We start from the raw sequence: 17,111 nt of genomic DNA, 5'->3' as shown, positions 1-17,111 counted from the left end.
GTTATAATTTGGTTTGAAAACTGGTACGTTCCCAAAGGGCTGTCAAGTATTGGGCGAATGTATGCAACTGTCAAAGCATAAACGATGTAATCTTGAAAACAAATTGGATAGTGAATAATTGTATTGCTTATTTTCGTTCTATTTTCTAAGTAAAACATCCCTCCGTCATTTGAATTATTAATTTACAAGTTTGATTATCTTCCACGGTGCGTAATTGTGATGGAAAATTGCAGTAAATTCAATCCTCTAACGACAGCCAATCTCATCTCAGCCGTCCAACCTCGTGTCATAAACTATACCGTACGGTCTCTTTCGCACTGACATTGCAGATTGGGGATGTAATTTCATCAACAACAAAAGAAAAGTAACAATAATTCACATCGGTCGCACAAATGCCCGGTTTTTAGGTGTTTAATCGCTCACACAAGTGTCCCAGTGTATTGTTTTATGATAAAGTGAAACCACAGGTTTGTCATTGCGTTGTTCTTCCGATAAAACACAACATTCAACTAATCGTAGCCAGTGTTTTGGTTGTACCACGGTCGATGGTGTTCCATTTCCGTACCGCAGATGTGTTTTTGTGTTTCGGGACGATGGGATTTATTTACACTTTCTATTAGCACATTAAGCGTATAGAGTAAGGCATCCAACAAGGTTATCGCATTGTGCGTTTAGTTATTATGGCTAATAAAGTTCCTTCCAGCAGACTATCGTCAATCGATGTAATATCGTTACGGGATATCGTTTGCTACGCATCGTACATTCCCATGGGTGTTTCAAGTGATGGGTGGCCTGGTGGGCCGTTCCGTTGCCGCTGGGGCCCGTTGTCCGGCCCTTTATCAGCGCAGTTTACTGGCTCGCCGCGAGCAGTACTGTGTGCGTTGTTCCGTTCTGAGAAGAGGCTACGTCACGAGAGTAAACATTCCACGGTTTTACCGAATTCGGTGAAGCCTCAAGCATACGTCACGATGACGCCAGTCGTAAAAAGCGGTCAGAGAACGATAATCGTCTAGGAACGACGAAACACACAGCAAACAGCTATTGGTCTCTCCGGTTATCCAAGGAGTGAAGGAAGCTTTGTTGTTTGCTATCAGTCGTATCATATGGGGCATAAATTAGTGTCCTCCCCATCCAACACAGACCATGTTCGCGAAACAGCGGCGGTCACGAATTCGCGGTGGACACAAACAGTGTCTGTTAACTTTGCGGGCTCGACAAGACAGAGTGAACAACAACAAGGCGATAGTGACTGCAACTGAATGAGTGTAATTTGCTCGTCAAAGTTTACATTGATATCATCCCCTTGGGTGTTTTGCTGGTTGGGGTGGGTAAAAATCCACCCAGATGAAAAGTGCAAATAGTGTAATGTATATCCAACTGAAAAGCCTCGGTTTTGGCGTTTAAACAAACGATAGGAATTTATTGTTGAATGTGTTTCTGTTAGCCCTGGTGTACGGAGAGTAATGTGGTTTAGGTGAAGGTAAACACAACCCAGCAAGCGAAAAGGGCCATGAAGAAAGCAGCTCGGAAAAGTGCCGGGTAATTATAATGAACTCGATTGCTCAATGTTTGTTTAGGATGCTACAGTGAAAATTGTGTCGTAATTTTATTTTGAGGAACTTTTCTGCCTCAATTTTGTGTGAGTGTACGTGTGTGAAAATGATGCGCAACGAAGAAAATTGGGAACATATGGTTACTTTGATCCCTCGAATGGATTGCTGGATGCGATGAACTGTTACTAACACTGGCTAATGGATTGGATGGAAGCACATCTTGCTGTAAAGCTAACGAATTAATAATAAGGATTATAACTTATGGTTTAATGCAATTCCATACTTATTCAATATTAGGGGTTTCTTCTGGTATAAATTACACCACATGCTCACTATTAACATATCATCTATTTCGATCCATTGCAGGGGACCCAATTATTAAATAACAATACAGGAATTTTAAAACAAGCCATCGGAAATGAAGTATGTGCGTAGAAAAGCGCTTTAATCTAAGCACTAAAGAACGAATAGAGACTACTTTTAACATTCAAACCCCACGTTGGCCAATACCCGTAACGATTGCACCGTTATAAGGGTGAAACAGTACCATTATTCACCGAACGCAACCCAAGCACCAAAACCACGTGGTCCCACGTGGTGGGTAACAGAGTGGAAAACATGCTAAACAAAGCACAAAAGCTAGTGCTCGGAATAGTGTTACTGGTGCTGGTCGATATTATATGGGTTTCGTCGAGCGAACTAACCAAGGTCGGTAGCACACCCTAAACCCTTTAATTAGTCGTCTACCGTTGCCGGTTGTACCAAGCAAGTAATGCCATTTCTATTCCGTTTTTTCCGCTTTCTTTCGTTTAGTTCTTGTACGAAAATGAAAACTACGACAAACCGTTCTTCTGCACCTACTTCAAGGCATCGATGTTCACCATATACTTGATAGTGCTCGGTTTGATAGCACCATGGAAGGAAAGCTGTGCTCGGAATGGCAACTACTCGGTAAGCAATTCGATATAATTCCCCGCGATGCCATAAAGTCACTGCATCGTGAATAAAGATTAACGACCTTCTGTCCACGCGTCTATTCGCAGCTGATGGATACGATCGAGGAGGACGAAGGATACTATGCCAATGGGACGTCCAGTTTGGTAAGCACCAAGAAAAAAACAAACAAAAAACCTTCCCTACGGTTATACGAGCGCCGTTCTTTCCCGCAGAGCGATTCTTCTTTCGTACCCATCAAAACGGACTCGCAAGTGTCCGGCACGGAAAGTGATGACTCCAGCATACGCAGCGTGCGCTTCAGCAAGGTGGCGGAGGTACGCGAAATGTCCCCGCACGAAGCGTCCGAGGCGTTGATGTCGCGACTCTCGTACGCCGCCAGTTTGCGAGTTCATCGGCAAAAATCACACCACAAAACGGCCCGAACTGCTTTGCTATTTTGCGTGCTGGTAAGCTTGGCCGGATGTTGGGGGTTGGTTTCGGGTACCGCAATTAAGCTAACGACCGTTTGCTTTTCCTTTTTGTTTGTTTCAGTGGTTTATTGCCAACTATATGTTCCAGCTAGCGCTGGAGCCGAGTGAAACGGCGATGGTAACGCTGCTCAGTTCTAGCTCGAGCTTTTTCACGCTCATCCTTGCCGCCATGTTCCCTTCATCGTGTGGTGATAAGTTTACCTTCTCGAAATGTTTCGCCGTGCTGCTGAGCATTTCTGGCGCGGTAAGTCATGCACTCAGCAAAGCAATGAGTATACTAAATGCTTAATTCCTGTTTACGCTTCTGTATGCAACATGAACAGGTGATGGTTTCGTTGTCGGAAATTGATGAGCCGAAAATGACGCGCGGGATCGTGCTGGCACTGTTAAGTGCATTCTTCTACGCGTCCTATCTGGTGCTAGTCAAGCGTAAAAGCGACACAGAAGAAAAGATCAGCATCCCACTGTTCTTTGGCTTTGTGGGGCTGTGGAATCTGTTGCTATTGTGGCCCCTCTTATTCGTGCTGAATTTTTCCCAGCTCGAAGTATTTGAGCTACCGTCGCGACGACAATTTATTGTACTTTTCCTGAACGGACTCATCGGAACAGTGCTATCAGAGGCTCTGTGGCTTTGGTACGTAACGAATATTATGAATTAATTGCTTTGTTTCCTGATGATTATTATTTTTCTATCCTCGCTTACACAGGGGCTGTTTTCTAACGTCATCGCTTATCGGCACAGTGGCAATATCGCTACAGATACCGCTCGCCATGCTGTTCGATATGGTGCTCCACGGCAAAACGTATCCCCTGCTGTTCTATCTCGGCTCGCTACCCATGTTCTTCTCGCTGGTGCTAGTCGCCTTTCTGGTCAAATTTGACGACTGTGATCCACTGCTAAAGTTTGGTAAACTCATGTACCGGCGGTTGTGGAACTGTCGGAAAGCGAATGTCGTACGAATACCGGACCTAGAGGAGCAACACGAGTCTCTCATCGATGGTAGTCATGAAAATTAGGCTGAACGTGTGTGTATTTTCTACTTTTTTTCCTTCTCAACATCACAGTACTAGACCCGGTCCGGTTCCTATTGTTTTAGTCGTTATCACTTGCTGAACGAAGTGAAGTGATACGGCACACAGCCACACAATCCAGTGCAATGTTTCGAAGTAAAGTAATTTTATCCTAGTTTGACGATACGCCAGGATAGTTTCTCATTATATCGTATTATTTAAATGAAATTTTGGAGATTAGTTTACATCACCAAAGTGTTCTTGCTTAAACGAGGTGTATTTTCGGATGGGCCGGATTACCAGTGCTCCAGGTGCTGCTTGATGTAAATGTATTACGATTAGACTGCTTACCGTGGAAGGCAGAAAACGTGAAAATTGGAATAGTAGTTTACTTTACATATTTTCAATGTTATACAAAGACCAGTGTTGAAATGAAACTTAATGCTTAGAAGCATTTTTCGAAAACAGTATTTAATTGCAGTGCTTCGGCAGTATTATTATTCGTCTTACATTCAACAGTTGCAAAGCAAACAAGGCAGGCTTTTATTTACTCATTTTAAATAATGTCTCGAATAATGATATGATTTTAGGCATTCATGTTCCACACGACGATGCATAAACAAACAAAAAGCTGCTAATGAAACGAAACGTATAATCACAATTGGCATCCTTAAGCAATAGTGAAAGCAAGAACAAATGCCAGTAACCCGGGTGTATCGACCCACGTTGCGCAACAATTGAAAGGCTGCGCGTCACTTAGTATTAGAGCACTGGACGCACGCAGACAAAACAGAACGGAAAGTGTCTTGTTTTTGCTCGTTTAGCGAAACTCACCTAGGGAATTGTTCGTTTAGCGTAACAGTGAATTTGCTAGATGTTGAACAATAATCGTAGCGCACAATACACAATTACACACTAGCGTATGAACCGTGGATGGATGGCTCGTCGTACAAATGGGGGGGCTATCGTATCTATCGGGAGCAGCAGATGCAGACGCGCGCAATGCCGGAAACATAAAGACAGAAGCACACCCGACACCAGCCGGCCAGTAGTTACTCTATTATGTATTTGAGTTTTTGATTGTGATATAAACGTAGTGTATACATGAGGAAAATAAGTATTCGAAGCGGTGGCGCATTGCCCCCAAGAATTACCCCCGGGTGCATAAAAGACGCGAAGACCTAAAAGACTAACTTACGGATCCCTTGATAGCCTGCCTAGCAATGAAGATGGATTTCCTCTGTGGACGTATCGATCCGTATCGTACCTTCATTATCGATTCCCCCCACCCACATAACTTGGTGGATATGTAAATGAGTATGTGTTTGGTAACAACTAATGTAAACGTCCCCACTATTCCCTGCGTGTGTACCCCAACATTGGGCAAAACCGATAAATAATGGCGTCTGAAAATTTAAGTAGCTTGCAAAGCAAATTCGAAACAACAGCGCGGCCCGAAAGCAGAAGCGTTAGTATATTTTTGTACAATACTTTTGTCCCCGGGAAGATTGCGAAGAATTTCAATCAGCAAAATGGTGGATAGTGTAAGGATAGTTGTGTAAATTGGAAACCCCTTCGGTTCGTCAGCCCGACAAGGTAACCCGAACGACAAACATGTTCACTTATTAACTAAAGCACGTTAGCTTCACCGACATCCAGCACCCTTCAATTTCTCCCAATATTGTCTAAAACTATATCTAACTGTGTTCTCGAAAGGAAAACAAAGGCAAAACAAAACAAAATACCTAAAGACTCCCGTGCAGTTGACATTCGGTCATTTGGAGTTTACTCTTTTTGCTGCATGAACCGTGTGCAGCTCGCCGTAATGTGGAAGAAATTACAAACAAACAAAACAACTTACCATCAACTTTCTATCGCACACATTGTGTAGGTGTGGTTCGGTTATATTGTAACGATAAAATACACATTTATACATTCGTTATGGAAAGAAGAAGAAACAAAAACAAGACAGAAAAAAAACAAATTGCAAAAAAGGGAAGGATGAAGAGTGTTAAGTAATCGCATTCCTTGTGGGTAGGATAGGTTTTTTGTACAATTTATATGTGATACAAACAAAGCCCATTTATTGATTAGGATTTACACGTACACATCTTCTAGTGAAGAGTGAAGTACAGTGCAGCTGCAGCAAATAAAGGAAAGTGAATAAAATATAAGTAGTAATTGCAAGCGACACTAAACACAACAATAAACACAAACAACGTAAATGTAGGTGAGCGATGCGCTTATAAATGTCATCTCAAACCACTTTACAAACCAGTAGGACAGCCATACAAGTAACGATAGCGAGGAAGAGTATGCGCGCGCGTGATAGTGCTGAACGGTGTTTATTGATGAGTATATTATATCTTAAATATCGTGTAACACCGGATGTATGTGGATATAGGCGCGTGTTATACTGTACCTCTCCCGGAAAAAGACACCCACTTACACACATCACTATGTAGTTTTTTTGTCCTGGTCTGATATATAACATTACCGACACGTTACGGCGGTCGTATTGTGAAACTGGCGTTAGAAAGACGAATGGACGGCATGAAACAAAAAATGCAAAGCATACCTTACATAAGCAAGATTTAAGGACAACTACAAAATATACCGAGCGAACCTTTCTTTCGAACAATAATAGAGCGACAATGGAAAAAGGGAAAACAGAAAAAGGTTCTTCATCAAACCAAGAATACCTTAACAATTTGAAAAACACCCAGATAAAAGAATAAGTAAAGTGCATGAAATACGTCGTGCTCCTTTTGCGTTCCGAATCCTCATGATGACCCCCCCAAACCCAATTGTGAACAAAGGCACGTGCTTCGCAGACGATCATTAGCGAGTTGACCAAATATTAGCATTAGCCGTGTGTACCGCCGTGTGGGCAGATATTTGGCCAACTGATGTGTAATTAAACTGGGCGCGCACCGCCTCCAAAGACCAACTACAGATCCACCGTCAACAAGCAGACGATGCCGCCCCGGTGCCCTCTACGTCGCGTGAATATGAGATGCCACAACCGCCGACCCATCATCAATCAACGTCACGGTGGAGCGGCGAAAAAAAAAACCCGGACAGCAGAACTGCAATTTAGTGGATGGCCTTTTTCCGAATTGGTTCCGTGCGGAATACGACTACGTTCGGCGTTGAAGAATGGAGGATAACAAACAGACAAAAAAAGAAACGTGGTAAGACCGGCGGACACGTGGTGGGAAAATGTCATTACATTTATGCTGCGAAGTTAATCCTCTGCGCCGTAGGGAAATAAACCCGTGGACATGGATGACCTTCCGCAATACACACGCGACGTGTCAAGGGAGTATGGAGGGACACCACCATCACACCATTTCGGTCCAGATCAATCAGCCGGTTCATCTGCCTCCATTCGGTGTGGCTTTTTCGTCGCAAACGGGTACGGGTTCCCTTCGATCGGCTTCGCTTACCGCAGCGAATCGATTTTGCCCGTAGTTTAAGGCGAAGGTGATGAAAAGGCGTTGAAAATGGTCAGTTTGTACTGTACATTAGTGTCGGATTGTTTGCGGTTTTTCTTTTCTTGTTGCTGAACTGCCGCACTATTTGCATTTGCTCGTTTTTGCTAGTTGTAAGGTTACTTGTCTTATTGGTTGGTTCTTTTTTATTTCTGTTTTATTATCTTATTTTTTCTTTTGTTTTTCTTTCATTCGTTTTGTTTTATACTGTAGTTATACAAAAATGAATGTTTATTACTATTTATTTATAACTTATTATTTACATTAATTTATAACTTTATATCAATTGCTTAACTCTGCACTGTAAGACACCGGATGGAACAATGAATCATCTTCCGACGACAGCAGTGTACTCCAGGAACAGTTCATGATCGATAGCACTCTCCGATACGTTACCTCATTTATGCTTGCGGCTTTATGACACATTCGCGGGAGAAGCGTTTTACTCACGTGCACAAGTGTGCAGGCATTTTGTTGTATGTAGTGCACGCGAACGTTTAAATCGACCAGGTGAACGTGACCTCATAGCATCAGCCTGATTTAATATGATTTTTTTTCTGTGTTTTTGTCTTCCCGTCCAATCGCTATGTCTTGAGGGTATCATTAACGCCATCAGATGATGATAATCAATTAGATGTAGCCGTTAATCCGACCCCGGACCTTGCGAGGAATTAATGAAACCACGTACAACTCGAACATGCAACCAAGAAGACATACGGAGAACACGAGGAGGTGATGTTCCTCATCACCACCGGGTGCCAAGGGTAATAATGTTTGGAAACATGATCAGCTTGGCAACTTTATTGGATCGTGTGGTACAGTTCGCGGAGGTTATTTTGGGGACGCATCGCTCTTGAGCTTCCAGCACTAGATTGATCATGAATGCAACAATGATGGGAGTACGGGTTTTGGGAACTTTATGTTAACTCACACGATCAACTAAGAGAAAAAAGAGAGAGAAAAGAGATCACACCGATTGTGTTTGCCACCGGATAATTATAATCCACCTCCACCGTTCGATCGATCGCTTGGAAGTGTTTATTTAATCCACCCATCCACCGACTTCCGGCACCGTTGGGGGATGCCTTTCGGGGTGGAAAAAGAAACAATTAAAAGTTAACTAATTTGCCACCTCATCCTCGCATTCCACATCGGTGGATTGTGTGCGAACAATAAGCATAGAGGGAACCATTTCGAAGTTGGTGTTGGTGAATTTATTTCATGCCACGGCGTTGAAATATTCATTATTCGTGCTGCAAATAAAATTCATAGATTCGAAACATTTCGTTTCACTTACACAAAAAGATTCCAATTTAGAAAATCGTGTTTGCGTTTTCGTTTGATAAGTGAGCTTAGAATAGAGCAAAAGCCTTTTATTTCATGACTGAAAGATCGATGAATGCTTAATGTTTTAGAAGCAACGCCGATGCGCACATTACATTAACAGAAATAAACATACATCAATTATTTTTTTTAATAAAACAGAGAAGCAAACAGAACGTAGTAAAGCGGAAATTGGTTAATATAAGCAAAAAACCCAACAAATCAAAGAATATCAATAACAAAATAATAATAAAGGGTAAAAAGTCCAACAAAAAATAGCCAACATCTAATAGAAAGGACAATAAAATGCGTTATTTGCTAAAAGAAACGACAATAACGGCAAACATTTCGATAAAAAGAATAAATGTAATTGCTAGTAAAAGTCCAAAACGAAGAAAATCTAACAAAAAACACAACAAAACGCTAAAATTGTTGAAAAAAGGCAATAATCGAACAACATCGCAAAAAAGAACAAATTTTGCTAGTAATTGTCTAAAACAGAAGAAAAAAACATGTTTGCTTGATTTTTGCTAAATGTTTGTTTGGTGTTCGTTTGATGGTCGCGTGGTGTTTGCTTAAAGTTGGCGTTGGGTTCGTTTAGTGTTTACCTTTGATTTATTCCTTGCTTTTCGATATTTATACTTTTATTCCTGTCGGCACTTGAAATGGACTAAATATTTCTGACCGTATTCTTTTTTTTCGTCAAAAACGAATTTCCGTGTTTGAGAACACATTTTTTGTTTATTTTTAAGCGCCCTGACTGGTCAAAGGGGGAGGCTAAAACCCGTGAACCGTGTGGTATGGAACGAAGTGTGCCGTGAGAATCCGAGCTAATTGGTCATCAGATAAAGATTTTTGCTTGCTAATTACGATTTAAAAAGGTGCGAAAGAGAGTGATGAATGTTTACAGAAACATAAAACCTTCGCCCTCGAATGGTTCGAGCGGGTTTCGAACGATGTAACGAGGAAGTGATTAATTATCGTCACAGATGTGTTTGCCTATCGAAGCGCTCTGGCGTGTTGAGTTGGTTGTAAATATTAAAAAGATAGAACGCGTGAACGATACTTTATCACACCCTTATATGATAAGGGATGATTATGTTCATCTTATTTAAAAGAGTATAAATCAAACATGGGTGTGTTATATTATATAGGTATATTATATGTCGTAAAGCTATTTATTTATTTGTTATTATAAAAACAGGATTATAATAATTAATAACGATTTAAGTTTTTAGTACGTTCCTAGAATAGTAGTCACCACTCATTAACCCTTTTGTGTCTTTTTGTGGATAAAACTTATTTATTAACACTAAACAAATCCGTACATAAAAACACTTATCAAAAACGAATACAACGATTGTGCCGCGCGCTAGATCCACGTCCTTGCAGCCTGTCGATCACGAACCGAATCTCCTCCCGCCGCATCACAGGACGTAATTGTACGAGTAGGGAGAGAGCTAAACCACAGCTAGCGACAGAGACGACTATATCCGCTACGCATCGGATGCTGTCAGTTCCCAGACAACATCGAGCGTGCGGATAAGCTGTGTCGCGGCTGCAACGTCAGGCTGCAACATCTCCCCCGGCTAATTGAGCTGATAGGCTCCGAGCCGACGCGGGAGTCTTCTTACACGAGAAGACCTGCGTGGCAAATCCATCAGGCTCTGGGTGGTGCTACCATCATGACGGTTAGTACTAACATAAGGATGTACCGATTTCGCCACCGGAATGTCGTTCCGGGCACTCGCTGCTGGCGATGAACGATCGGGCAATGATGGTGGATGTGCTGCTGGTTCACTTGTGCTGGGTTCCGGAATCGGCTGGGTTGGCTCTGGAGGGAAACCCGAGGACCAATCCTCTAACAACAGATCGAGCGGCAGCTGATGTCTTTCACATGCGCGGTCAAACACACGTCGCCGAATTTGGTTTACATGGCGCCTGAGTGTACGTCCATCTTGTGCAATCACGTCGTACATAACTCGTCCGCGGCTGCGAACGATCCTTCCGGGTATCCACTTCCACGAGTTACCGTGGAAGGATTTTGTTGAAACTGGCTCGCATGGCTGAAAGCTTCGAACTGAAATTGATGAGGAAGAAGATAGTGAGTGTGATGAAGGGGGCCGCAACAGCTCCAATGCTGTCCTGATGGGGCGACCGAACATTTCCTCTGCTGGAGTTTTCTGCTGGCTCAACTGAGCATTTGGAGTCGATCGGTACGATATTAGGAAAAGCTCCAGCGCCTCATCAAGGGATGTTTCATCACTCTGGATCTTCCGCAGTGCTCGTTTCAGCGTATCAACGAAACGCTCTGCCTGTCAGTTCGATTGCGGATGGAATGGTGCTGTGGTAATGTGCTCGATCCCGTTACTGTTGCAGAATTCCGCAAAGAGGCTACTTGTAAATTGGGGACCATTGTCACTAACCAGTGTTTCCGGCATACCGAAGCGGGCAAATATATTACGCAGCATGGCGATGGTGGCAGAAGTGGTTGTACCTGATGATTTGTAGACTTCCGGCCACTTGGAAAAAGCGTCAACCACGACTAAAAAATAAAACCCTTCAAATGGCCCAGCGTAGTCGATGTGAACTCTACGCCAGACGCCCGTAGGTGTTGGCCATGCCGCTGGCGTAGCTCGAGGGAATGCTTTTGCGGCTGCCGAACAGGATCCACAAGAGGCCACGTAGTGTACAATGTCGTCGTCGATCATCGGCCAGTACAAGTAGCTACGCGCGATTGCCTTCATTCTCTGCATTCCCGGATGTCCCTTGTGCAGCTGGAGCAAACAACGGGAACGCAGCTTCTCCGGGATGACTACTCTCTCCCCGAAAAGTATGCAACCCTCAACGGTTGAGAGAGATTCCTTCCTATTGTGGTACCGTGCCAAATCTGCTCCGAAGGTACCGTCATGAGGCCATCCGTTTTGCACGTACTTATGGACCTTCCGGAGCAAGGGGTCAGCCTGCGTAGCTGTTTCAACGTCTCTGAAACAAATTGGAAATGAGCTCAGCGCGTTAACAGTAACTGACCTTAAATCCTCCTCTAGCTCCAAGCTGGCGATCACGTATTCGGCTTCAGGTTTCGCGTGGTGTTGTATCAGACGAGATAATACATCGGCATTTCCGAATGAGCCAGTTGGTACGTACTCAATGTCCATGTCGTACAGCTGAAGGGTTAGCGCAAACCTTTGCAGCCGATTTGCTGTGTATGTAGGAATACCCTTCTTACTGCCGAATATGCGGACTAGTGGTCGGTGGTCAGTCTGCAGCGTGAAATGACGACCGTAAATCATGCGGTGAAATTTTGTTACAGCAAAAATTATTGCTAGCCCTTCCCTATCGATTTGGCTGTAACCAAATTCTGCTTTGCTGAGCGCTCTGGATGCGTGCTGAACCACTTTCATAGATCCGTCCGGGTACTTGTGGCATAGCGTTGCTCCTAAACCAACCGAAGATGCATCGGCAGACACAACTATGTCGCGCTTTGGGTCGTAATGCGTGAGTAACAGTTCCGTGGATAATAGGGCTTTAAATTGTTCGAAGACTTTTTGGCATTCGGTAGTCCACTGGAACGCACTTCCGGTTAGCAGCAACTTATCCAGCGGGTAGCGTAATTTACGCATGTTAGGAATGAACTTCGCATAAAAGTTTATAGCACCGATGAACGATCGAACGCCTGTGACATCTGTTGGAGAAGGTAACTTCTTGATGGCGTCGATCTTGGCAGGGTCGGGTCGTAGGCCTCGGCTGTCGATGATATGCCCTAGGTATCGAATCTCCGGCTTGTTGAATGAGCACTTTTCTTTGCGGATGGTAAACCCATAGTCCTTTATTCGCTGCAGGGTTTCTTTTAGGGCGGCATCGTGCTCTTCCTGCGTCTTTCCGCCGACAATCACATCATCCATGTAGGCGGAGACTCCATTTACACCGGCGAGCATTTTATCCATGATCTGTTGAAAAGAACCAGGGGCTACTTTGATACCTGGAGGTAGCCTGTTATAATAGTAAAGGCCTCGATGCGTGTTGATGGTAAGCAGGGGTCGGCTCTTTTCTTCTATTTCCACCTGCAAAAATGCATCGGACAGATCAATTTGTGTAAATGTGACGCAACGGGCTAGTTTCGAAAAAATATCTTGCGGTAACGGGAGCGGATACTCATGTGGATGTAATGCTGCGTTGAGTCCGGTGCTATAGTCTCCGCATAGTCGTATTTTGCCGTTCGCTTTGCGCACTACTACGACTGGTGCTGCCCAATCCGAATAGTCGCAGGGAGTAATGATCCCCAGCTTTTCAAGTCGATCTAATTCGTTGTTGACAGCATCTTCCATGGCGTATGCGACCGGACGTTTCGGTCGAAAAACTGGTCTGCTTTCCTGTCGCAGCTGTAGATGTATTTGTGCCTTGGTGCACAGGCCCGTTCCGGATAAAAACCGTTGGAAATTTCTCTTCCCAGGAACATGTTTCCGCTGTTCCTATGTGGTTACAAAAGTTATCCATTGGGATCGTCCCCAAGCCGAAAAGATGTATGGAGTCTGCCCCGAATAATGACAGATCCGCCTTTGAAACGCGAATTGTCGTCTGCTTGGTGATATTATGCATACGCACGTTGGCTTCAAACTCACCTACACGGCCGAAAACTTCGCCGGAAGCTGCTTTCGCTCTTACCTTCGGTGGGTTAAGATGAGGCTTACTCAGCTGCTTCCATAACCGCTGGCTGATCACAGTGATGTCTGACCCGGTGTCAAGTTGTAGTCGAGCCGGCTTCCCTTCGATAAAAATGTTGACAAACTTCCGCTTCTGTTGTATGCTACACACGTTGACTCGTACTACTCGAGATGCTACTGCACGACGATGATCGAACCGCGGTCGTCCTTTGCGTCGCTGAGACGAGTTGCAGAAACCCTCTCGATGACCCATACGTCCACAATCTCGACACTTGTTGGTTTTATAAGTGCAGTCACGGGTCCAATGCAGGGCACCACAAAGCCAGCACGGAGTATGTGGTTTGGAGGCTTCACTTCGGGGGGCTGACTTGGTATGGCGCTCGTTGCCGTTGTTGTTCCGGTGCCACTGGCGGCTGCTTCTGGCGTGCATTGCATGCACTCGTTCACTGGTATCCGTGGCGATCATGGCACTATCAGCTTTCACACGCACTAACCGTTGACATTCCGCTGCTAGCTGCTCTAGGGTGGCGTATTTCTTGTCTTCGATGGTGGCTAGCAATTTCATTCGTATGTCCCGTACGCTTTCGTCCTTCAACCCACATACAAGGATGAGACATTTGAAATCTTCCTCCGTCATCGAAGAAAATTCCGCTTCGACGCACGCTTTGTTAACACGGCATGTAAATGCTAGCAGGTCCTCGGTGCGCGTTTTTGAAATATTAAAGCATTTGAAGCGCTTACTTAACACGGATTCCATTTTGCCGAAAAGGACTGTTAACTTTTCCACCATTTCGCTAAAACTGAAATCACGCGGTACACGAGGCAAAATGAAGTTACTAAACCGGGCGTGTTCGGCGGTTCCCAGTTTGCGTCCCAGGAGCCGAACCTTGGCGGCGTCGTCTAAACGTGATGCATCCTCCTGGAACAGGTCAATGTACCGTGCGTACCACGATTCGAAGGTCAATCCTGCTTCTGGATCGTAACGGAATTCACTTATATTGCCCGCAAGGGCTTCCAGTATTAGCTCCGGATTAAACAGTGGCTGCGGCTGCTGTTGATGCTGTTGCACGAGCTGCGATAGTAGTTGCTGTTGCTGTGCCAATTGCTGTTGCAAAAGCTGCAGCGTTTGTTGCAGCGTCGACGGAGCGTCCGTTGGCTGGAGGTGGATGAACCCGGCGTTCAGGACCCCATTTTGAGAGAGACGGCGTTGCTCTTCGATGATTTGCGTCTCTTCAGGGCTGGACATTCTGCGGCGTTTCACTGCTTTTCGTTGCACGTTTTCACTAAACCTCGTCGCCACTTTTGTGTCTTTTTGTGGATAAAACTTATTTATTAACACTAAACAAATCCGTACATAAAAACACTTATCAAAAACGAATACAACGATTGTGCCGCGCGCTAGATCCACGTCCTTGCAGCCTGTCGATCACGAACCGAATCTCCTCCCGCCGCATCACAGGACGTAATTGTACGAGTAGGGAGAGAGCTAAACCACAGCTAGCGACAGAGACGACTATATCCGCTACGCATCGGATGCTGTCAGTTCCCAGACAACATCGAGCGTGCGGATAAGCTGTGTCGCGGCTGCAACGTCAGGCTGCAACAAACCCCCTTAAAGCACTAATGGCAAACCGCTTGAAGAATCACGCTCAGTGGCATTACGAATGCTTGACACTTTGTGTCAACGAGCGTCGTACGTTTTCGGTCCGTTCCGTTGCATTCATGGTAGCGAACGCTCAATTGCGGAACTCGATTCTAAAGTCCCTCACGCTTCAATTGAAGTTTTGAAAACGTGGGAATACGTACAATGCTAAGGATCCCTCTGGTAAATGACGATCGCACGCCGGTTCAAAGCATATCACTAACGGACTGTTGCCCGATGAATCAGGAAGCGCCTGTGGTGAGCAATTACTGGAACGGAACGGCCGGATTCGGTGTGCCGGTTCCCTTTCGTGTTGCTGTATCTACATCTCTTAACAACCGCCAAGGTCAGGTTCGTCTTCTGTGGTAAATGAGTCTAGCAGCCCATACGTACGTGCCCATTGCATGATTAATGGCCGCGTAATCAATAATGTTGTCTGGCGGTGGTCTTCCTTCGTGGAAAAAGTGTATGTTTTAGACTTTTAGATGTCGTAGATTGCGGACCAGTCGCATGACGGTTAATCGATTTCCACGAATATCAGGCCCTACTACAGATAAAGACGACAGGTCAACGTTAAGCAAATTCATTTGTTTTTAGTTTTAGAAGTTATTGTTTATTAACAATATGGAATAAATTCCAGGGAGTTTAACTACATAAACTCTTTAAAGAAAACTGTCTAGTTCCTTTCAGGCCAACCGGTTGAACGGTTAAAAATTCAAATCTAATCTACTAGCTGTCATTTTTTAACTCACGGTTAATCCGGCCACCGGTTAATCGGGTCCCGGATAATCGACGTTCTGTTGTACTTCGTCGAAAATCCTTTTTTTTGTGTTGGTACTTAGCAATCAGTCAGAATATGGCCGACGACACACGCTTCTCGCTGTACTGGGATTTCCCTACATTCCATTCTAACGGGGCAATGTGTCAAAGCTGTTTATGCAAACCACATCATCCGCCAATGCTCCCCAGGGGTAGATTAAGATGCGGATGATATCATCTTATCGCTCACGTGTGTAGCCACACACCGAGCTGGGAGCTGATTGTTTGGGTGGGTGTGTGTGTGTTTTTCTTTCTCTTGCAAGCAAAAAAAAATCATCCATCTTTGCCCGAGCGAGATTCATCTCACAAACGAAGTGCATTGATTCAGGTCATTCTAAGTGCTGCCCGTGCGTTTCTAGCAAGCTAAATGAGCGATCGATTGTGAGTGGAACCAGTGTGTGTTTACGGGCCGTACTTGTGATGTGATGAAAACGATTTAGCAGATCATAATTAACCTTAAAATCCGTTTGATGGACCGCCATTGGGGCATACTAATACTATTCTCACCCCTGCTGCGATCATTGAGCCTCTATGGGTTCCTATCGAGGTGTCCATAAGGCGCCTCTTATCGTCGATCACCGAAGTAAAGGGGGTCTCTGCCACTTCGAGGCATCCCATTAGCGAAACAAAAGCGTCACCTCTTCCCTCTCGCAGCAGCAACGCGTTACGCCAAGCGCGATCAATGCCAAAAAATTGATGTTCTTCACAAAACTTTACCATCGGTGCGCGCGTTCGCCTTACCGTGTCCGTGTGACATTAAATTAATGTTTTTGCCCTTCCTCCGGTGCGGCACATCTTCCCGGCCATTCTTCATGTATGTACACGCGCGTACACTTGGCGCACTATTTGTCGTACCCCCCATCATCGCGGTACACCATTGTCATTGCTGATGGATGCTTCCATTTGTGGCGTTACCGTTGCCGCATCGTCGTGATTTCCAACTTTAAGTTTTTTTTTGCGCTTCGCCTGTCCGCCGTTGATTGTGCAATGCAACCTGCACGTAAAGGTGCTTCAATTCTGTCCTTCCTCCACCACGGGTCGACCGGTGGTGTACAGGGAAGAGACAGTAAAACCGATTCGATTCATTTAAATGAACCTCCCCTTCGGGAAAGTGCGGAACTTTATGGAGCAGAAAATCACGTATTACGGAGGACTCCTTATGAAGCCAATGAATCTCG

General features: G+C 44.7%; 2 protein-coding genes across 3 annotated transcripts; one reads left to right on the top strand and one right to left on the bottom strand.

The window, feature by feature from the left end:
• Nucleotides 1-352: 352 nt before the first annotated feature.
• Nucleotides 353-6,707, top strand: LOC128301070 (solute carrier family 35 member F5). Of its 2 annotated transcripts, XM_053037381.1 has the most exons (8): nucleotides 353-467; nucleotides 1,920-2,261; nucleotides 2,367-2,504; nucleotides 2,597-2,653; nucleotides 2,723-2,956; nucleotides 3,042-3,224; nucleotides 3,304-3,614; nucleotides 3,688-6,707. In XM_053037381.1, the coding sequence occupies exons 2-8, from the start codon at nucleotides 2,172-2,174 to the stop codon at nucleotides 3,995-3,997; spliced, it is 1,323 nt and encodes a 440-aa protein (XP_052893341.1). In that variant the 5' UTR covers nucleotides 353-467; nucleotides 1,920-2,171; the 3' UTR covers nucleotides 3,998-6,707. The 2 variants fall into 2 exon arrangements, with proteins under 2 accessions (XP_052893341.1, XP_052893342.1); XM_053037382.1 differs by lacking the exon at nucleotides 1,920-2,261 and having other exon boundaries at nucleotides 388-467.
• A 4,693-nt stretch (nucleotides 6,708-11,400) lies between these two features.
• On the bottom strand, nucleotides 11,401-14,718 carry LOC128302923 (uncharacterized protein K02A2.6-like). Its single transcript, XM_053039773.1, has 4 exons — nucleotides 13,474-14,718; nucleotides 11,839-13,280; nucleotides 11,743-11,793; nucleotides 11,401-11,464 (listed from the first exon to the last, which is right to left on the bottom strand). Exons 1-4 carry the CDS (start codon nucleotides 14,716-14,718, stop codon nucleotides 11,401-11,403), a joined length of 2,802 nt encoding a protein of 933 aa, XP_052895733.1.
• Nucleotides 14,719-17,111: the final 2,393 nt, after the last annotated feature.

Source organism: Anopheles moucheti, chromosome 3 (genome assembly GCF_943734755.1).
Source record: "Anopheles moucheti chromosome 3, idAnoMoucSN_F20_07, whole genome shotgun sequence".
Taxonomy (NCBI): domain Eukaryota; kingdom Metazoa; phylum Arthropoda; class Insecta; order Diptera; family Culicidae; genus Anopheles; species Anopheles moucheti.
This window is presented reverse-complemented; position numbering and strand designations above follow the sequence as displayed.